This window comes from Salmo trutta, chromosome 16 (genome assembly GCF_901001165.1).
Source record: "Salmo trutta chromosome 16, fSalTru1.1, whole genome shotgun sequence".
In the NCBI taxonomy this organism is placed as follows: Eukaryota; Metazoa; Chordata; class Actinopteri; order Salmoniformes; family Salmonidae; genus Salmo; species Salmo trutta.
In genome coordinates this window covers 54906973-54929591 of record NC_042972.1, presented here as the reverse complement: position 1 = coordinate 54929591, position 22619 = coordinate 54906973, and the positions used below count along the sequence as shown (strand labels likewise).

Below are 22619 nucleotides of genomic sequence, written 5' to 3'. Positions count from 1 at the left end.
TTATACACTGCCACAAAGAAAACATTTACAGTAAGCGATTGCCACAATACGCAACATCCTGCAGGTTACGCAACAGAGTTCACTCATGTCTATGCAGCTGACTCACCCCCCTCCCCCTACACACACACCCTACCCACCCAGACCCATCAGAGAGGGGGAGAATAAATAAGTAACAGGGATTGGCTATAAAGAAATGAACCACCCCCCTCTACCCTCACCCAATCTATTACAGTACAAGGCATACTCATAAAAGTCAGAGAAACTCAACAAGAACAGACACACGCACCTACACCCACAGATTCACACCACAGACAGAGACGCAGAGCCAGTATGGGAGACCTGCAGATCGAGATGCTCCATGGTAAGGACCAGGGGTCGCAGCTCCTCCACCACCCAGACAGGGTAACGGTAGAAGGGCTTATCCATCAGTCCCTGGAGGCCAAGGAGTTTGCCTACTGTCCCTACAGCAATTTCAGGGTGGGGGCTGCCCTCCTGGCCCACGACGACAGAGTGTTCACAGGTGAGCGATCATCCATTACTTTCATCCATTGATTGAGTTTATTTGATCATCTTAAAAAAAATAAGTCCTACAGCTGACAATCAGTATACGTTTAGTTATATTTATTTGACCAGGTAAGTTGACTGGGAACACGTTGTCGTTTAGCTACAGTATTGAACTGGGAAGACTTAGTGGAGAAGGATCCGACATTGGATGCATGTGTTACAGTAAAGTAAAATTGTACAGAACGTCTACATTTTAATCAATAACTTTAGAATAGATGCGTAGATAACCAGAAAATAGGCATATCCAACAATCGGAAAAATTAAACATTACCCTGTAACGTTTATACTGTAGAATTTGTGATAAAGATTGCTTCTAATCGCGAGCAGGAATTTCCTGAAACTCTTTCATGAGTCATGACGAACCACCAAAAAGGAATAATCCCATATGAAGCAGGCCTGTGATGTTCAGAATGATGTAACTGTCTGTGTTCTACAGTTCTGTAGACTATTCACACTTGTTGCCTCATCAATGGAATTTACTCAGTCAGAAATGAATCAGTTAGTCAGTTAGAATTTAGTCAGTAAGGAATTTAACTCAAGTGGGCAAGAAGCCTTTATGTGCACCAGCATAATTAGGTTATTTAACAATACATGAACAGTCAGTAAATTCAAAGGATTTCAATAACTTTGTTGAGTACATTGTGTTCTCGACTGACTGGTTTTGCATAACCTGTTAATGATTAACTAGGGGAAAAACTATCTTAACCAAGTACTCTGCTTGGCCTAAAGACACATTTTTTTTGCAAGAGGATGCTTGGTATTTTCAATCAACCAATCCATCAATCATAAGATCTTTAGAGGGAACAGGGGAGACATCCTCAGCTCTGTCTGCTTCGCCTTTGTTTTAAGCCCTTTGGAACCAAGTGAAAAGCGCTGTACATAACAGTAAATGTGATCTGTCATCTCTTCAGGTTGCAATGTGGAGAACGCGTGTAACAACTTGGGGGTGTGTGCAGAGAGGAACGCCATCGCTAAAGCGGTGTCAGAGGGATGCCGTAGCTTCAAGGCCATCGCTATCGCCAGGTAGTTCTACACTGAGTGTACAAATTATTAAGAACACCTGTTCTTTCCCATGACATGGACTTACCAGAAAACGAAAAGAGACTGTATGTGTTTTCAACTAGTCTCAAGCTTTTGCTCACCTGATAAAGAATATCTCATGGTAAACTGCAGACTTATCTACCAAGAGAGATCTCATCCATAATTACACGGCTGTCTACATTCATCCACAACCCAACACCACACTGGCACTCAACGAACTGTATGGGGCAATAAATAAGAAACCGCTCACCTCAGCGTTTCTGGTGGGAGGTGACTAACAAGGGGAGACTTAAAACCAATCCTACCTCACTTATCCCGCTCCAATAGGGGAGCTAAAACTCTAGACCACATTTATTCTCCCACAGAAACGCATACAAGGCCCTCCCTTGGCCTACCGTTGGCAAATCTGACCATGACTTCATTCTCCTGCTTCCTGATTACAAGCAAAAGCTCAAACAGGAAGTAGCAGTAATAGACTCAATACGGAAGTGGTCAGACGAAGCAGACGCGAGGCTACAAGACTGTTTGCTAGTACAGACTGGAATATGTTTTGGAATTCATCCAATAACATTGAGCCATTTACTACAACAGTCACAGGCTTCATCAATAAGTGCATAGACGATGTCGTCCCCTCAGTGACTATAAGAACGTATCCCAACCAAAAAGCATGGATTACAGGCAACATCCGCTCTGGGCTAAAGCCTAGAGCTACCACTTACAATGCTACGGGGACATGCTTTCATTCAGCCACAAGAGCATTAGTGAGGTCGGGCACTGATGTTGGGCGATTAGACCTGGCTCTCAGTCGGCGTTCCAATTCATCCCAAAGGTGTTCAATGGAGTTGAGGTCAGGGCTCTGTGCAGCCCAGTCAAGTTCTTGTACAGCCAATCTCAACAAACCATTTCTGTAAGGACCTCGCTTTCTGCAGGGGGGCACTGTCATGCTGAAACAGAAAAGGGCCTTCCCCAAACTGTTGCCACAAAGTTGGAAGCACAGAATTGTCTAGAATGTCATTGTAGCGTTAATATTTCCATTCACTGGAACTAAGGGGCCTAGCCCTAACCTTGAAAAACAGCCCCAGACCATTATTCCTCATCCACCAAACTTTACAGTTACCGATATGCATTGGGCAGGTAGCGTTCTCCTGGCATCCACCAAACCCATATTCGTCCGTCAGACTGCCAGATGCTGAAGCGTGACTCATCACTCCATATGAAGCATTTCCACTGCTCCAGAGTCCAATGGCGGCGATCTTTACACCACTCCAGCTGACGTTTGACATTGTGATCTTAGGCTTGCGTGCAGCTGCTCAAACATGGAAACCTATTTCATGAAGCTCCCGACGAACAGTTGTTTCCAGAGGCAGTTTGGAACTCGGTAGTGAGTGTTGCAATTGAGAAGATTTTTACGCACCACACGCTTCAGCACTTGGCGGTCCTGTTCTGTGAGCTTGTGTGGCCTACCACTTCGCGGCTGTGCCATTGTTGCTCCTAGACATTTCCACTTCACAATAACAGCACTTACAGTTTACCGCGGGAGCTTCTAGCAGGGCAGAAATTTGACAAATTGACTTGTTAGAAAGGTGGCATCCTATGACGGTGCCATGATGAAAGTCTTCAGTAAGCTCTTCAGTAAGGCCATTCTAATGCCAATGTTAATCAATGGAGTTTGCATGACTGTGCTCTCTAATTTATACCCCGGTCAGCAATGGTTGTGCCTGAAATAGCCAAATCCACTAATTTGAAGGGATGTCAAATCAAATCAAATCAAATCTATTTATATAGCCCTTCTTACATCAGCTGATATCTCAAAGTGTTGTACAGAAACCCAGCCTAAAACCCCAAAGAGCAAGCAATGCAGGTGTAGCAGCACGGTGGCTAGGAAAAACTCCCTAGAAAGGCCAAAACCTCGGAAGAAACCTAGAGAGGAACCAGGCTATGAGGGGTGGCCAGTCCTCTTCTGGCTGTGCCGGGTGGAGATTATAACAGCACATGGCCTAGATGTTCAAATGTTCATAAATGACCAGCATTGTCAAATAATAATAATCATAGTAGTTGTCGAGGGTGCAACAAGTCAGTAACACAAGAGTAAGTATCAGTTGGCTTTTTCATAGCCGATCTTTGGGAGTATCTCTACCGCTCCTGCTGTCTCTAGAGAGTTGAAAACAGCAGGTCTGGGACAGGTAGCACGTCCGGTGAATAGGTCAGGGTTCCAGCAGGTCTGGGACAACAGGTCTGGGACAGGTAGCACGTCCGGTGAACAGGTCAGGGTTCCATAGCTGCAGGCAGAACAGTTGGAACTGGAGCAGCAGCACGGCCAGGTGAACTGGGGACAGCAAGGCGTCATCAAGCCAGGTAGTCCTGAGGCATGGTCCTAGGGCTCAGGTCCTCCGAGAGAGAGAAAGAAAGAAAGAGAAAGAGAGAATTAGAGAGAGCATATTTAACTTCACACAGGACACCGGAAAAGACAAGAGAAATACTCTAGCCCCCTGACACATAAACTACTGCAGCATAAATACTGGAGGCTGAGACAGGAGGGGTCAGGAGACACTGTGGCCCCATCCGATGAAACCCCCGGACAGGGCCAAACAGGTAGGATATAACCCCACCCACTTTGCCAAAGCACAGCCTCCACACCACTGGAGGGATATCTCCAACCACCAACATACCATCCCGGGACAAGTCCGAGTTTAGCCCACAAAGATCTCCACCACGGCACAGCCCACGCCAACCCAGACAGGAAAACCACGTCAGTGACTCAACCCACTCAAGTGACGCACCCCTCCCAGGGACGGCATGGAAGAACACCAGTAAGCCAGTGACTCAGCCCCCGTAATAGGGGTAGAGGCAGAGAATCCCAGTGGAAAGAGGGGAAACCGGCCAGGCAGAAACAGCAAGGGCGGTTCGTTGCTCCAGCCTTTCCGTTCACCTTCACACCCCTGGGCCAGACTACACTTAATCATAGGACCTACTGAAGAGATGTGTCTTCAGTAAAGACTTAAAGGTTGAGACTGTGTCTGCGTCTCTCACATGGGTAGGCAGACTATTCCATAAAAATTGAGCTCTATAGGAGAAAGCCCTGCCTCCAGCTGTTTGCTTAGAAATTCTAGGAACAATTAGGAGGCCCGCGTCTCCTAATCTCCTATGTCCACATACCTTTGTATATACAGTGCATTCGGAAAGTATTTAGACCACTTGACTTTTTCCAGATGTTGCTACGTTACAGCCTTATTCTAAAATTGATTTAAAAAAAATCCTCATCAATCTACACACAATACACCATAATGACAAAGCAAAAACCAGAAATAGAAATACCTTATTTACGTAACTATTCAGACCCTTTGCTATGAGACTCGAAATTGAGCTCAGGTGCATCCGGTTTCCATTGATCGTCCTTGAACTGTTTCTACAACTTGGAGTCCACCTGTGGTAAATTCAATTGATTGGACATGATTTGGAAAGGTCTATATACGGTCCCACAGTTGACAGTGCATGTCAGAGCAAAAACCAAGCCATGAGGTCGAAGGAATTGTCCGTAGAGCTTCGAGACAGGATTGTGTCGAGGCACAGATCTTGGGAAGGGTACCAAAACATTTATGTAGCATTGAAAGTCCCCAAGAACACAGTGGCATCTATCATTCTCAAAATGGAAGAAGTTTAGAACCACCGAGTCTCTCCCTAGAACTGTCCGACTGGCCAAAGTGAGCAATCGGGGGAGAAGGGCCTTGGTCAGGGAGGTGACCAAGAACCTGATGGTTTCTGACAGAGCTCCAGAGTTCTGTTGAAATGGGAGAAACTTCCAGAAAGACAACCATCTCTGCAGCACTCCACCAATCAGGCCTTAATGGTAGAGTGGCCAGACGGAAGCCACTCCTCAGTAAAAGGAACATGACAGCCCGCTTGGACTTTGCCAAAAAGGCACCTAAAGGACTCTCAGAACATGAGAAACAAGATTCTCTGGTCTGATGAAACCAAGATTGAACTCTTTGGCCTGAATGCCAAGCATCACATCTGGAGGAAACCTGGCACCATCACTACGGTGAAGCATAGTGGTGGCAGCATCTTGCTGTGGGGATGTTTTTCAGCGGCAGGGACTGGGAGACTAGTCAGGATGGAGGGAAAGATGAACGGGAAAAGTACAAAGACATCCTTGAGGAAAACCTCCTCCAGACTGCTCAGGACCTCAGACTGGGGCGAAGGTTCACCTTCCAACAGGACAACGACCCTACGCACACAGCCAAGACAACGTAGGTGTGGCTTCGGGACAAGTCTCTGAATGTCCTTGAGTGGCCCAGCCGGAGCCCGGACTTGAACCCGATCACACATCTCTGGAGACCTGAAAATAGCTGTGCAGCAACGCTGCAGAGAAGAATGTGAGAAACTGCCCAAATACAGGTGCCAAGCTTGTAGCGTCATACCCAAGAAGACCAAAGGCTGTAATCGCTGCCAAAGGTGCTTCAACAAAGTACTGAGTAAAGGGTGTGAATACTTATGCAAATGTGATATTTCCAGTTTTATTTAAAAATTTGCATCAATTTCTTTTAACGGTTTTTGCTTTGTCATTATAGGGTATTGTGTAGATTGATGAGGAAAAAATGTGTTGAATCCATTTTAGAGCAAGGCTGTAACATCACCAAATGTGGAAAAATTCAAGGGGTCTGAAAAATGTCCAAATGCACTGTTTCATGTATCTACCTCGAGTACCTCTGCACATTGACCTGATACTGTATGTAGCTCCATTCTTGAGTATTTTATTACTTGTGTTAGTTTTTTTTATTTAAAAAATGTAAAACTCTGCATCGTTGGTAAAGGTTCATAAACCAGCATTTCACTGTAAAGTCAACGACTGCGATAAATACATTTTGATATGTGTGCATTCCTCATCTCAATAATTCAAGTCTAACGCTGACTCCTAGTGTCAGGGAAGTGTTATAACATCTTGATAACTATCAATGTTCTTATACAAATGTGTCTGAGGCAGGTTGACGTTTATCGTCAGGAGTCTCGCCCTGGAGGCAGAACTGAGCGGTTTCCGCTAGATGCGCCAGCTGCAAAGTCAAAATTGGCTATATTGTAAAAATTCATATATATATATAAAAAATTGTTTTCATTTAGGGTTAGCAGTGTGGTTAAGGTTACAGTTAGCTTTAAAATGAGATTTTGACTTTGTGGCTGCGCCAGCTAGTGACCACTCTGCACAGCTGCCTCCAGTCATCCCAATAAATGCCAACCTGCGTGTTGCATAGTGCAGTGAAAGGACGATAGTATTCTTCTTATTGACGGTGTTGTAAAAATGTCTTTATATCAATTTGTTCGCAGTGACTTACATGACCAGTTCATCTCACCATGCGGTGGCTGCAGACAGTTCATGAGAGAGGTAAGCATCATTCAAGCCTTGTATAACTGTCTGTCACTCATCTATACTGAATGTGCAGTAGGTCTACTTCTGATACAATGCCTACATTCTGATTACCAAAGTAGTTATAGAGCAAGAAACTTAAATCTAAAGTTTTGCTGATGCTCCATATACAACAACGTGTTTTTCTCCAGTTTGGGGCCAGCTGGGCCGTGTACCTGACCAAGCCAGACGGCTCATACAAAGAGATGAACGTCAGCGAGCTGCTTCCTGTCTCCTTCGGTCCAGAAGACATGTCCATGAAGAAAGTCGTCAAGATCTCCAACGAGTATTAACCCGTTATAACAACCACTGGAAGGGGGGGGGCGGGGGTAGATAAATACACAAGTTGTAAATTATCGATATCTATTACGCAAATCTTTGATATAAGGTAGATTGGGGGTTCCATTTTATGTAGCATGTGTGGACTGGATAGTAGTGCTATGGCAAAGATGTATATTTATGCATTTTCATTGTTCATGTATATCGAGATTTAAATATGTTACTGACAGTACATTGATCAATTTGTATTCAATACATGTATAATATTTTTTCACACTTAGCTGGTATCTTTATTCCACATCAATCTATTCCTGTGAGTGATAGATTTAGAAAATGTTTATTAGGGTTAGGAAGCATATAGGCTACATCAAATAAATAACAGCACATCAAATAATTCTATATTTACATCATTTCATACCAATCGTTTAAAATGGACTACAGTACTCTCCCAAACATCTCAAACGTACGTTTTGTTAAATCTCTCATCAGCACCAATATTGGACATGAACATGAGAAACACATTAAAATGAAAGGCAGGCAAAGTGAAATATCTACGTAGTTCATATCTATAAACTTAGTGAGCGGGAAAATCATTCTGTAGCAAGAATGCAAGTAAAGGACATCTTATGCAAAACTTTGTGCAAATGTGACCGGCTGGGTTTGAACCATGGACTATACGGTTTCAACCAGACTGTTTAGCTCGCTAAGCTAAAGCCTTAACCAAAGTCTTCAGGTCTCAGGCAAGGTTACTCATCACACGAGCATGGTTCACAAGCACATCATGAGGTACAGAAAGAGTTGTGGAATAATGTTGATGTAGCTTTGCAAATCTCATGTGACAACACAGAATATTCTTCTGACAATGACATGCAATAAAAATCCATAGCGGTATATTTAAGGGCACAGACTCAAAACGGAGAGTAAAAGAAAAGAAACAAGACAGAAGGATGATTCAACCTTTCTGCCTGATCTGCAAAGGGATAGAAATATTTATAAAAGAGTTGTACTGAGATCTCCAGCTTGGGGACCTGGCCCTGAGCAGCAGCAGAGAACACCAAGGGCTCTATTCAACCAGCTAGGAACAGTTTAGCACCCCCAAGTCCTAACCATTAGGAAAGAATAAGCAAAACTGACCTTAGTCCAGTGTTACTGTGGTAAAGTTCAGTAAGCATGAAATAGGAGAAAACGTAGTGAAAAAGGAAGGTAATACCTGAACTTGTGCTACAAAAACTAGTTTGTTTTTCCTGTTTCAAACATGTATTCCAATGAACATGACCCTAGTTTAAAAAAAACTGTACATTTACATTTTTTTGCTTCACATAATTTTGTTCAGTACATGGATCCTAACCTACGTAATTTTTCCCCCATAATTGAACCAGAGGCAGCTGGTGAGAGGAGCAATAGGAGGAAGGGCTCTTTGTAATGCTGGAATGGAATCAAACACATCAAAACTACATTTGACTCCATTCCATTGATTCCATTCCAACCATCACAATGAGCCTGTCCTCCTATAGCTCACCCCACCAGCCTCCTCTGAACTGCACATAATATACCCCCCCCCCCTTCTTTAAATCCTAAGAGCCGGTGGTTATTGAATAGGGTCCTTGGTGTTAATTTACAACAAAATATCCAAACATACAGTAGTCAGTGCTTTACAGTGCAACACGTCAATTGTCTCAAGCCCTAATTCTGGGTTAACAGCTTCCTATAAAAGACAATGGCAAGATCAGTGCATTTGAAGCTTCACCTACTACAGTCCCTAAAGTGAAAGTAAAAAATGATTGTTGTGATAGGGTAAATGAAGCTTCAGTTTCTTGCCTGGTCCTGGAACAGTTTGTGCCGTCTGGCCAACTCCTATGACCATTGTCACACCTGAAGATGGCATTCGCAAGACAGCACAAACAGATGTGGGACCAGGTTAGTATCCTTTATAGGGTTATATTAATCTTCTGTATTATTCATTGGCTTTGCATAATGACTACGTTTAAGCTGCAGAAACCTCATTTACACGTCATAGGGGTCCGGTCGAGTCCAGTCCAGTGTGGTTCCTCAGTTCTGGGGAGCTGGGCTGGAGCTTGGGGAGGTGGTGTCCAGCCCAGGCCAGCCAGGGACACTGTGCCTGGGCAGAGTCCCCTCCATCAGCCTCTCCATCCACAGCCCCAGCCTGTCCAGCTTATGGTGCACCTCCAGACTGGTAGCCCTGGAGGCCCGCCCACCACCCCTCCCTCCCCTACCCGACGAACCCCACTCCTCCCTGGACCTTGAACGTGAGCTCGACTGGGACCGCGACCTTGACCGAGACTTTCTCCTGGAGCCTTCGTCAAATGATGATGATGAGCTCGAGCTCTCTCCGCCAGTGTCCGTGTCCCCAGTGAAGACAGGTCTGAAGAGACAGAAGTACTTCTTGTGTCCATTGAGGGCCAGAACATGGCCTGTGAAGTCTCTGGGACGACCTGAGAAAGGAGAGGAGTGTTCATCCCCCTCTCCTCCTCCTCCCCCCTCCTCCTCCTCTCCGTGGGCCAGGGCCCGGGCTGCAGTAGGACAAGACTCCAGGATAGATGGCATCCACTGGCTGTGTTTGTCTGCATTCAGGAAGGAGAAGTGTAGGGTCTGGGTCCTGAGGGTGGGCATAAAGAGACAATCACAGACAAACAGAGAGGGTGTAGCACAAAAATACACTAATCACTAGCGCAAGCGTGGCATAATACAATATCGCACAGAACGCGTTTCATTTCTGACAAAATAAAGTGTTGAGGTTATTTTCTAAAGCAGTACATTTTCTGTAACCTTTATTTATATACACATTTGTCTCACTCATGTATATATTACAAAAAATATATATTTTGCAAGAGAGGCTAAGCAGTGTATAGCATCTTACCCGGAGAAGGAGAAGACCTCTTTGGCGTACTTCCTGAGCAGAGCATTCTTGGAAGCGTCAGTGAGGACTAGGACCACGTTGATGTGACCAGGTCTCAGCTTGACCAAGTTACTGATGTAGGTGATGTTTGTCAGCTCAGTCACCTCCACAAAGTCCTTCTTAGGAGGACGACTGGCAGGGTGGGGAGAGATGAGAGAAGAGGGCGAATACTCGTTATGTTACTGAAGAGAAATATCCTTGCGCATGCATGCACGCCTCCCCACACTCTCACACACTTATTTTACTGTTACCTGGAAGTATTGGCTCGACCAGGTGAGTCGTCAGTCTTTGGTGGGTTCTTCGGCTTTGATTTCGGGGGAGGCTTCTCTTCACCCGAGTCACTAGTGATGAAGAAACGGTGAGAGAACAGCTGTATGTCTGTCTGCTATCAGAAGACACGACTTATCACTCGACTACTGACACTGACTGAAAAGTCAATGTTTAAGTTTGAGTTAACTCTAACATAAAAATATGCAGCATCAGGTGTTTTCCAAATATATTTCAGAAAGACAAATGGGATTCTACACGTTTCTATTGTAAATACTGTCTAAACAAACCCTGATAACAGAATATATGCCGTTGTGGAGCCTTTTGTGGAAGCATACACCAGAGGGGTATACTACAAAGAAGAATGAATGAGTTAGCTATTGATTTTCTGGTTCACAAAAAAAGCTAAACTTGGATATAGTTACAATCAAGTTTGGACACCTACTCATTCAAGGGTTTTTATTTTTACTATTTTCTACATTGTAGAATAACAGTGAAGACATCAAAACTATGAAATAACACATACGGACTCATGTAGTAATCAAAAAGGTGTCAAACAAATCAACACATTTTATGTGAGATTCTTCAAAGTATCCACTTTTTGCCTTGAGGACAGCTTTGAACAGGCTTGGCATTCTCTCAACGTGCTTCATGAAGAATGTTTTTCCAACAGTCTTGAAGGAGCTCCCACATATCATGAGCACGTGTTTCCTTACCTCTGCGGTCCAACTCATCCCAAACCATCTCAATTGGGTTGAGGGCGTGTGATTGTGGAGGCCAGGTCATCTGATGCATCACTCTCCTTCTTGGTCAAATACACAACCTGGAGGTGTGTTTTGGATCATTATCCTGTTGAAAAACAAATGATAGTCCCACTAAGCGCAAACTAGATGGGATGGCGTATCGCTTCAGAATGCTGCGTTAGCCATGCTGGTTACGTGTGCCTTGAATTCGAAATAAATCCCAGACAATGTCACCAGCAAGACACCCCACACCATCACACCTCCTCCTCCATGCTTCACGGTGGAAACCACACATGCAGAGATCATCCGTTCACCTGCGTCTCACAAAGACACGGCGGTTGGAACCAAAAATCTCAAATTTGGACTCATTGGACCAAATGACAGATTTCCACTGGTCTAATGTCCATTGCTCGTGTTTCTTGGCCCAAGCAAGTCTCTTCTTTTTGGTGTCCTTGGGATGTGTCTGTTACTTGAACTCTGTGAAGCATTTATTTGGGCTGCAATCTGATGTGCAGTTAACTCTAACGAACGTATCCTCTGCAGCAGAAGTAACTCTGGGTCTTCCTTTCCTGTGGCGGTCCTCATGAGATAGTTTCATCATAGATAGAGCTTGATGGTTTTTACGACTGCACTTCAAGAAACTTTCAAAGTTCTTGAAACTTTCCGGATTGACTGACCATGTCTTAAAGTAATGACGGACTGTCATTCCTCTTTGATTATTTGACCTGTTCTTGCCATAATATAGACTTGGTCTTTTACCAAATAGGGCAATCTTCTGTATACCATCCAACCTGATTGGCTAAAACGCATTAAGGAAAGAAATTCCACAAATTAACTTTTAACAAGGCACACCTGTTAATTGAAATGCATTCCAGGTGACTACCTAATGGAGCTGGTTGAGAGAATGCCAAGAGCGTGTAAAGCTGTCCTCAAGGCAAAGAGGGTAGCTACTTTGAAGAATCTTAAATAAACCAATCAAAATAACACTTTTTTGGTTACTACATGATTCCATATGTGTTATTTCATAGTTTTTATGTCTTCACTATTATTCTACAATGTAGAAAAAAGTAAAAATAAAGAAAAACCCTGGAATATGCAGGTGTGCCCAAACTTTTGTCTGGTACTGTATGTGCTTTTGGTTGTTGAGTCAATTTGACCATGACTATTTCAATCTCATTTTTCATATATATATATATTTACATATTTAGGCAAGTTAGCAGGCCTACGGTATGTAAACTAACTTTGAGTCCCAGCCCCAGAGGCGGAGGCTCCCATGCTCACCTGAAGGCCTGGATGATGACAGTACCAAAGAGGATGAACAGAGCAGAAAAGATGAGAGACAGGATGGGCATCATCTCTCGCCTAGAAGATAAACATCAACAAGTATAGATGATAGTTACTTTTTTGGTCCACAACACTAACCATGTGAAAAAAACTATAATTGACAGCCAATGTTTACCTTTTTTATTTTGGGCTATGGCAGTCAACTGCAAAACATTGTCAGTATTTCTGATTGTCTCCTCAACTCACTCTCTCTCATACTTTTCATTTGCAGCTATGACTAGGGCTGTGGAGGGCATAAAAATGTGTCAGCCAGTTACTATCATGCAAAAGTCTGCCGGACTCACTGTAATTGACCATTAATTAACATAAAAAGGTTTAGCATATCCAGGCCTCCACGCATACAAGCCACTGAGCTGATGTGCGCCTTTGGAACATCTACATTTAAAAGCCTCAAATCAATTTAATATACTGTTCACCATCACAATAAATCCATAATTGATTTTTAGCCAGGTCTAAAGAAACAATATGATATGAAGAAAATGCATTTCAGAAGAACAGAATATGGAGTTGGCCTACTGTATGTTATCTGGCTAAACTCCATGCCATAGGCTGTATGTTTGTTCATTTAGCTAACAAGATACCAGTGCACTCAAAGTACTCAGACCCCTTGACATTTTGTTACGTAACAGCCTTATTTTAAAATGGATTACATGTATTTTTGTCCTCAGCAATCTACACAATATTCCATAATGATGAAGCGAAAACGGGTTGTATATTTTTTCAAACATATAAAAATAAAACAATATTTAAATTGACTTATTTACATAATTATTCAGACCCTTTGCTATGAGACTCGAAATTGAGCTCAGGTACATCCTTGTTTCCATTGATCATCCTTGAGATGATTCTACAACTTGATTGGAGTCCACCTGTGGTAAATTCAATTGATAAGATATGATTTGAAAAGGCACACACTTGTCTATACAAGGTCCAACAGTTGACAGCGCATGTCAGAGCAATAACCAAGCCATGAGGTTGAAGGAATTGTCCGTAGAGCTCCAAGACAGGATTGTGTCAAAGCACAGATCTGGGGAAGGGTACCAAAACATTTCTGCAGCATTGCAGGTCCCCTAGAACAGTGGCCTCCATCATTTTTAAATGGAAGAAGTTTGGAACCACCAAGACTCTTAATAGAACTGGCTGCCCGGCCAAACTGAGCAATAGGGGGAGAAAGGCCTTGGTCAGGGAGGTGACCAAGAACCCCATGGTCAATCTCACAGAGCTATAGAGTTCCTCTGTGTAGATGGGAGAAACTTCCAGAAGGACAACCATCTCTGAAGCACTCTACCAAATCAGGCCTTTATTGTAGTGGCCAGGCAGAAGCCATTCCTCAGTAAAAGGCACATTTATTATTTATTTATTTAACCTTTATTTAACCAGGTAGGCTAGTTGAGAACAAGTTCATATTTACAACTGCGACCTGGCCAAGATAAAGTATAGCAGTTCGACACATACAACAGAGTTACACATGGAATAAACAGACATACAGTCAATAATACAGTAGAAAAAGTCTATATACAGTGTGTGCAAATGAGGTAAGATAAGGGAGTTAAAGGCAATAACTAGGCCATGGTGGCAAAGTAATTACAATACAGCAATTAAACACTGGAATGGTAGATGTGCAGAAGATGAATGTGCAAGTAGGGATACTGGGGTGCAAAGGTGCAAGATAAATAAATAAATAAATACAGTATGGGGATGAGGTAGGTAGATAGATGGGCTGTTTACAGATGGGCTATGTACAGGTGCAGTGATCTGTGAGCTGCTCTGACAGCTGGTGCTTAAAGCTAGTGAGGGAGATATGAGTCTCCAGCTTCAGTGATTTTTTGCAGTTCGTTCCAGTCATTGGCAGCAGAGAACTGGAAGGAAAGACGACAAAAGGAGAAATTGGCTTTGGGGATGACTAGTGAGATATACCTGCTGGAGCGCGTGCTACAAGTGGGTGCTGCTATGGTGACCAGTGAGCTGAGATAAGGCAGGGCATCACCTAGCAGAGACTTGTAGATAACCTGTAGCCAGTGGGTTTGGCGACGAGTATGAAGCAAGGGCCAACCAACGAGAGCGTACAGGTCGCAATGGTGGGTAGTGTATGGGGCTTTGATGACAAAACGGATGGCACTGTGATAGACTGCATGCATCCAATTTGTTGAGTAGAGTGTTTGAGTTTATTTTATAGATGACATCACCGAAGTCGAGGATCGGTAGGATGGTCAGTTTTACGAGGGTATGTTTGGCAGCATGAGTGAAGGATGCTTTGTTGAGATATAGGAAGCCGATTCTAGATTTCATTTTAGATTGGAGATGCTTAATGTAAGTCTGGAGAGTTTACGGTCTAACCAGACACCTAGGTATTTGTAGTTGTCAGCGTATTCAAAGTCAGAGCCGTCCAGAGTAGTGATGCTGGACGGGCGAGCAGGAGCGGGCAGTGATCGATTGAATAGCATGGATTTAGTTTTACTTGCGTTTAAGAGCAGTTGGAGGCCACGGAAGGAGAGTTGTATGGCATTGAAGCTTGTCTGGAGGTTAGTTAACACAGTGTCCAAAGAGGGGCCAGAAGTATACAGAATGGTGTCGTCTGCGTAGAGGTGGATCAGAGAATCACCAGCACCAAGAGCAGCATCATTGATGTATACAGAGAAGAGAGTCGGCCCGATAATTGAACCGTGGCACCCCCATAGAGACTGCCAGAGGTCCAGACAACAGGCCCTCCGATTTGACACACTGAACTCTATCAGAGAAGTAGTTGGTAAACCAGGAGAGGCAATCATTTGAGAAACCAAGGCTGTTTAGTCTGTCAATAAGAATGTGGTGATTGACAGAGTCGAAAGCCTTGGCCAGGTCGATGAATACGGCTGCACAGTAATGTCTCTTATCGATGGCGGTTATGTCGTCGTTTAGGACCTTGAGCGTGGCTGAGGTGCACCCATGACCAGCTCTGAAACCAGATTGCACAGCGGAGAAGGTACAGCGGGATTCGAAATGGTCGGTAATCTGTTTGTTAACTTGGCTTTCGAAGTCCTTAGAAAGACAGGGTAGAATAGATAAAGGTCTGTAACAGTTTGGGTCTAGAGTGTCACCCCCTTTGAAGAGGGGGATGACCGCGGCAGCTTTCCAATCTTTGGGAATCTCAGACGATACGAAAGAGGTTGAACGGGCTAGTAATAGGGGTTGCAACAATTTCTGCAGATAATTTTAGAAGGAGGGTCCAGATTGTCTAGCCCGGCTGATTTGTAGGGGTCCAGATTTTTCAGCTCTTTCTGAACATCAGCTATCTGGATTTGGGTGAAGGAGAAATGGTGGGGGCTTTGGCGGGTAGCTGTGGAGGGTGCCTGGCAGTTGACCGGGGTAGGGGTAGACAGGTGGAAAGCATGGCCAGCCGTAGAGAAATGCTTATTGAAATTCTCAATTATAGTGGATATGACATGACAGCCTGCAATCCCTACGGTGAAGCACTGTGGTGGCAGAATCATGCTGTGGGGATGTTTTTCAGCGGCAGGGACTGGGGGACTAGTCAGGATCGAGGGAAAGATGAACTGAGAAAAAGTACATTAAGATCCTCGATGAAAACCTGCTCCAGAGCGCTCAGGATCTCAGACTGGGGCGAAGGTTCACCTTCTAACAGGACAACGACCCTAAGCACACAGTCAAGACAACACAGGATTGGCTTCGGGACCAATGTTATGTTTTGATACTGTTTTAATTCATCGTTTTCATGCAATGGAGTAGCTTTCATAGAACTCTCTCTCGTCATTCTGATTGAACAGAGGAGACTTTGAAGCTTGGGTTGGCAACTGATTAAGTGATGGCTTGGTGATAAACTTTACAGCCACATTGCATTCTGTGATTAGTGGTGCATGTGAGACATATGTCTCTGGTCGGACTAAGCCTGCATTCATAGATAAGATGTGGTGTGTGAGACCCGAGATAGCCTGAAGGAATAGAACCAACATTTCAGTGTTGGCTCTCACCCTTGCTCATGGGAAACTTAGGAGTAAAATAACACCCCCCCTGTGCAGATAAACAACAGGATGAACCCAGAATGGTTTATGGTGCTCAATATCTGGGGGGGGGGGGTGCAGCCATGATTAAAGCATTTTGAGGTCCGCTATATAAAAAGACCCTGAATACTATATGTATGATTTTAACCACTCGGCAACACACACTTCGGAGTGTGGGGTCGCCGGTTTCATTATTGCAATAATTTATATTAAATCAATACGATTGTTTGAAGAAATGACAAAGTCTCGCTCACTTGATTCGAATATTCCACCACCGCTGCATGACGCGACTATACGCTATTGACGATTTGAGAAAGCCGGGGAAAAAAGCTCAGTTGCTTACCTCAGGCTGCACAGCAGTTCTCTCATCAAGTGATGATATTTTCACCCATCAGACTATTCTCGATTGAATTTTGTCTTTACTAATATGTAAAATTAGTCTAGATTTAGAAAATGGCCCATTATCAAATTGTCAGGAACAGGGGAAAAAAAGACGTCATCTGTAACGCACTCAAATAGCGAATGGAGGCCGCGGGCTTTTCTGACTGTCCGTTTTTCAATGATGCTCGATGGACACATTTTACGATGGACTACTGTCTCCTAGAGATGAACGTACTATGGTGCGAAAAGTGCAAATCAATCCCAGAACAGCAGCAAAGGACCTTGTGAAGATGCTGGTGAAAACAGGTACAAAAGTATCTATATCCACAGTAAAACAAGTTCTATATCGACATAACCTGAAAGGCCGCTCAGCAAGGAAGAAGCCACTGCTCAAAAGCCTCCATAAAAAAGCCAGACTACGGTTTGCAACTGCACATGGAGACAAAGATCGTACTTTTTGGAGAAATGTCCTCTGGTCTGATGACACAAAAATAGAACTGCTTGGCCATAATGACCATCATTATGTTTGGAGGAAAAAGGGGGAGGCTTGCAAGCCGAAGACCACCATCCCAACCGTGAAGCACGGGGGTGGCAGAATCATGTTGTGGGGGTGCTTTGCTGCAGGAGGGACTGGTGCACTTCACAAAATGGCAACATGAGGAAGGAAAATTATGTAGATATATTGAAGCAACATCTCAAGACATCAGTCAGGATGTTAAAGCTTGGTTGCAAATGGGTCTTCCAAATGGACAATGACCCCAAGCATACTTACAAAATTGTGGCAAATTGGCTTAAGGACAACAAAGTCAAGGTATTGGAGTGGCCATCACAAAGCCCTGACCTAAATCCTATAGAAAATTTGTGGGCAGAACTGAAATTGCGTGTGTGAGCAAGGAGGCCTACAAACCTGACTCAGTTACACCAGCTCTGTTAGGAGGAATGGGCCAAAATTCACCCAACTTATTGTGGGAAACTTGTGGAAGGCTACCCGAAACATTTGACCCAAGGTAAACAATTTAAAGGCAATGCTACCAAATACTAATTGAGTGTATGTAAACTTCTGACCCACTGGGAATGTGATGAAAGAAATAAATGCTGAAATAAATAATTCTCTCTACTATTATTATGCTAGTGAGGTAGGTTTATTCAAGATAGGTTTCATATTTTCGAGCACGATTTCTGCTTTTGTGCTGGTGAGTTGCCTCGGCTTCACTTAACCTGTTAGGGTATAGGGGGCAGTATTTTCACGGCTGGATAAAAAAATTTACCCGATTTAATCTGGTTACTAATCCTACCCAGTAACTACAATATGCATATACTTATTATATATGGATAGAAAACACCCTAAAGTTTCAAAAACTGTTTGAATGGTGTCTGAGTATAACAGAACTCATTTGGCAGGCAAAACCCTGAGACAGATTCTGACAGGAAGTGGATACCTGATGTGTTGAATTGACTTTAAGCCTATACCATTGAAAAACAAAGGGGGTGAGGAATGTTTTGGCACTTCCTATTGCTTCCACAAGATGTCCCCAGCCTTTACAAAGTGTTTTGAGTCTTCTACAGTGAGATCTGACTGAAGAAGAGCCTTGGAACGGTGATGTCCCATTAGACACCTTGCGCGCGAGTTGATGGTGGGTACTCTCATTCCGAAACGTTTTAAAAGAGAACCCAATGGTCCGCCTTGAATTTTATTCATGTTCTGGTTAAAAAAGGCCCTAATGATTTATGCGATACAACGTTTGACATGTTTGAACGAACGTAAATATATTTTTTCCGTTCGTGATGTGAAGTCCGGCTGGCTTAGATCATGTGCTACAACACGGAGGTTTTTGGACATAAATGATGAGCTTTTTTGAACAAAACTACATTCGTTATGGACCTGGGATTCTTTGGAAGTGACATCTGATGAAGAGAATCAAAGGTAATGGATTATTTACATAGTATTTTCGATTTTAGATCTCTCCAACATGGCGGTTAGTCTGTATCGCAATGCGTATTTTTCTGGGCGCAGTGCTCAGATTATTGCAAAGTGTGATTTCCCAGTAAGGTTAATTTTAAATCTGGCAAGTCCATTGCGTTCAAGAGATGTAAATCTATAATTCTTTGAATGACAATATAATATTTTACCAATGTTTTCTAATATTAATAAATTATTTTGTTGTCATGACTTGACTGCCGGTATTGGAGGGAAACGATTTCCTGAACATCAACGCCATAGTAAAACGCTGTTTTTAGATATAAATATGAACTTGATAGAACTAAAAATGCATGCATTGTCTAACATAATGTCCTAGGAGTGTCATCTGATGGAGATTGTAAAAGGTTAGTGCATAATTTTAGCTGATTTTATGGTTTTGGTGACGCCTGTCTTTGAATCGACAATGCATTACACACAGCTATTATCAATGTACTCTCCTAACATAACCTAACTTTATGCTTTCCCCGTAAAACCTTTTTGAAATCGGACAACGTGGTTAGATTAAGATGTTTATCTTTCAAAGGCTGTAAGTTAGTTGTATGTTTGAGAAATTTGAATTTTGACATTTATTTGGTTTCAAATTTGCCGCTCTTGAAATGCACCTGCTGTTGATAGGGTGCGCCACGGGTGGCACGCTAACGTCCCACATAGCCCCAAGAAGTTAATGTAGTAGCCACCGAACTAACTGAGGATGGTGGTATAAGAAAACAGTCCATTTTGCAGTAGCGTAGCGGGCCTAGCTATTCACTGTGGGCATGACTCATGTGCCGCCTTTTCCCATGATCTAAGGGTGCTCTCTTAGTGGTTGAATGTCTTTTAGATTTGAATCATTTTAATTTGGATTTCTAAGATTAACCACATCACGACTTTGAGATATATATATATATATATATATTTTTAATTTCACCAGGCTTTTGGACATTTTCCCGTGACCCCATTTTCATATCAGGCAACCCCTAGTTTTTGGAACCGCTGACCTAACCCAATTGAAAACGGATCAAATACAGAATTATCTTACCAGTTGGAGAAGAGAAGGTCATCATAGATTTGAAGGAAATAATCGTAAGCTGCATTGATCCACTGAATCAGAAACATCTAGAGTTGGGGAAGAAGAGAGAAATTGCTGTTTAGTTCAGGTAGAGTGCCGTCGTAGTTCAGGTAGGTAGGTGTGTGTGTGTGTACCAGGTGTGCATGTGTGTGTGACTCACAGGGGTCAGTTTCGTTGTTAAGTTCAGGTAGTGTAGCATCATACAGTTAACTGCCAAAATAATGGAAACACTTGAGTAAAAAAAGGTACACAGTATATTGAAAGCAGGTGCTTCCACATGTGTGGTTCCTGAGTTAATTAAGCAATTACATCCCATCATGCTTAGGGTCATGTATACAAATTCTGGGCAAACCATTATTTTGGCTACCATGGCTATGGCCCCATAGGATGACAATTCCCCCATCCACAGGGGACAAGGTCACTGAACGGTTTGATGAGCATGAAACGATGTAAACCATATGCCATGACCAGTCACCAGATTTCAATCAAATTGAACACTTATGGGAGATTCTGGAGGGGCGCCCGAGACAGCGTTTTCTACCTCGATGAACAAAAACACCAAATCATGGAATTTCTCGTGCAAGAATGGGTATCGCATCCCTCCAATAAAGTTCCAGACACTTGTAGCGTCTATGCCAAGGTGCATTGAAGCGGTTCTGGCTCTTAGTGGCCCAGCGCCCTATTAAGACACTATGTTGGTGTTTCCTTTATTTTGGCAGTTACCTGTAGCTCAGGTAGGCAGGTGTGTGTGTACCAGGTGTGAGTGAGTGAGTGCGTGACTCACGGGGGCCAATTCGTTGTTTAGTTCAGGTAGCGTGGCGTCATAGCTCAGGTAGGAGGGGTCTCTCTGCAGGAGCTCCAGCTGCTCGTGGAGGCGGGTCTTATCATCGTCACTGCCGTTCCATCCACCAATCACAGACCGGTACACAGCCTTACCTCCCGGGCTCCGCCTCTCCAGTATCACCACCTTTCATGGTGCAATCAAACACGAGCGCATAATGTGTGCGTACTGTACGATACGATACACGTTATTGCCCATTTGTGTGGGTGTGCATTGTAAGCAAAGCATGTGTTTATTACTAACCTGTGCAAACAGTGGGGCCTGGTTGTGGAGCAAGGCCTGACACAGTGGTTGTTGCTGTCTCTGGTAGACGTATGTGAAGCGCAGGACATCTTTAGTGTTGGACGAGGCGAAGGTCAGGAAGGCCTGGTTACCAGGGACAAACCCTGGCTCCTCACCAGTGATCAGCAGCACACAGTACCTGAGTGAGTGAGAGAGAAAAGAAGGAAGAAGGAAAAAGATGAACTTTATTTTCCTTAAGGATCAGAAACATGTCTTTCTGCTTTGTTCAAATAACCACACAAGCATAACACTTATAACTCAGAATGCATACCAATACAATACTTAATTCTTAGGATTATCCCGACGAAGATATAAAGTATATCCGAGAGTCTTTATTGCAGTCACACTGCAAAGATAAGATCTCACAACACGTATAGAAGTGTTGAACATCTCAGGAACCACATAAACGTTATATAGAAATCTTCTGAAATGTGCAGTGCACAGTGAGACTGCAATAAAAACGACCTAGGACAGAGGCAAGCTCTGTCCACATTAGCATACCACTTAGAATTAAGAATATATGCCCAAAACATGACTTCATTCTCAGTCAGGCCTGGGCAAAGGATGGCCCGCGACCTGATTCAATACGGCCCACGGAATCCTGCTCAGATCAAAGAATTTGCGATAGTAATGTTTTGAAAAAAAGTATTTGTTATTCAAATTAAAAGCCCAATGAATACTCGCCTTTGTATAATGATTTAACTCCCATGGCTTGTGGGACATTTATTTTGAAGGCACGTATAAATAACAACTGCACGAGGACCGACAGGCTGACACACACACACACACGTCACAGTTACAAATAGTAGCTAGCTAGAAATTGTGCAAAAATGAGCTTTTTCAAAGGAAAGGAAAGTAGACAATGAATGTAGGGTGTTCCAGCAAGAGCAGACATTGAAATAGTTCTTTATTGAGGTATCAGGGAAAGCTGTGTTCTTAGTGTGCAAAGACAGCATCACTGTCTTGAAAGACTACAACTTGTCCCGACACTTCCAGACGAAGCATGCAGAGAAATATAGGAATATGTCTTCTGAGCAGAGGGCAAGCACATCGATAGAGTTGCTTTCTCATTTGCAAAAGCAGCAAGGACATTTTACAAAACTGCATTCAGCAAACGGAGTTGCGAGAGCTAGCTATGTACTGTCCCACAAAATTTCTAAACATAGCAAGCCATTCTGAGGGTGAATTCATTAAAGAATGTTAAATTGACTCTGCATGAACACTTTGCTCCGACAAGAAAGAGTTGTTTGAAAATGTTTCCCTGTCAAGAAGAACAGTGACACGGCGTGTTGAGGACGTCGCAGAGAATATGGAACAGTTCCAAAAGCTCATCAATAAGCTAAAGGACCCTGGGATGAAACACCTCCCTCTGCAACTGGATCCTGGACTTCCTGACAGGCCGCCCCAAGGTGGTAAGGGTAGGTAACAACACATCCGCCACGCTGATTCTCAACACGGGGGCCCCTCAGGGGTGCGTGCTCAGTCTCCTCCTGTACTCCCTGTTCACTCATGACTGCACGGCCAGGCATGACTCC

At 43.5% G+C, this 22619-nt stretch overlaps 2 protein-coding genes across 3 annotated transcripts in view; one reads left to right on the top strand and one right to left on the bottom strand.

The window, feature by feature from the left end:
* Positions 1 to 228: 228 nt before the first annotated feature.
* On the top strand, positions 229 to 7556 carry LOC115151061 (cytidine deaminase). The gene is made up of 4 exons (XM_029695009.1): positions 229 to 520; positions 1476 to 1587; positions 6925 to 6982; positions 7156 to 7556. The coding sequence occupies exons 1-4, from the start codon at positions 331 to 333 to the stop codon at positions 7294 to 7296; spliced, it is 501 nt and encodes a 166-aa protein (XP_029550869.1). The 5' UTR covers positions 229 to 330; the 3' UTR covers positions 7297 to 7556.
* A 47-nt stretch (positions 7557 to 7603) lies between these two features.
* LOC115151059 (dnaJ homolog subfamily C member 16) overlaps positions 7604 to 22619 on the bottom strand; it is a 34076-nt gene continuing 19060 nt past the window's right edge. For both annotated transcript variants that reach the window (XM_029695005.1, XM_029695007.1), the window contains exons 10-16: positions 21046 to 21223; positions 20746 to 20928; positions 19932 to 20008; positions 12491 to 12571; positions 10451 to 10540; positions 10161 to 10331; positions 7604 to 9899 (exon numbers count right to left, since the gene is read on the bottom strand). In XM_029695005.1, coding sequence (XP_029550865.1) covers positions 9332 to 9899; positions 10161 to 10331; positions 10451 to 10540; positions 12491 to 12571; positions 19932 to 20008; positions 20746 to 20928; positions 21046 to 21223 — 1348 coding nt within the window. In that variant the 3' untranslated portion in view covers positions 7604 to 9331. The remainder of the gene's footprint in view (positions 9900 to 10160; positions 10332 to 10450; positions 10541 to 12490; positions 12572 to 19931; positions 20009 to 20745; positions 20929 to 21045; positions 21224 to 22619) is intronic.

Bases quoted from the DNA above. Each gene is read 5' to 3' on its own strand.
- LOC115151061 (XM_029695009.1), top strand. From the start codon at position 331: ATGGGAGACCTGCAGATCGAGATGCTCCATGGTAAGGACCAGGGGTCG. The intron at 521-1,475 runs GTGAGCGATCAT...TCATCTCTTCAG, and splicing joins CGACGACAGAGTGTTCACAG to GTTGCAATGTGGAGAACGCG. The intron at 6,983-7,155 runs GTAAGCATCATT...GTTTTTCTCCAG, and splicing joins GCAGACAGTTCATGAGAGAG to TTTGGGGCCAGCTGGGCCGT.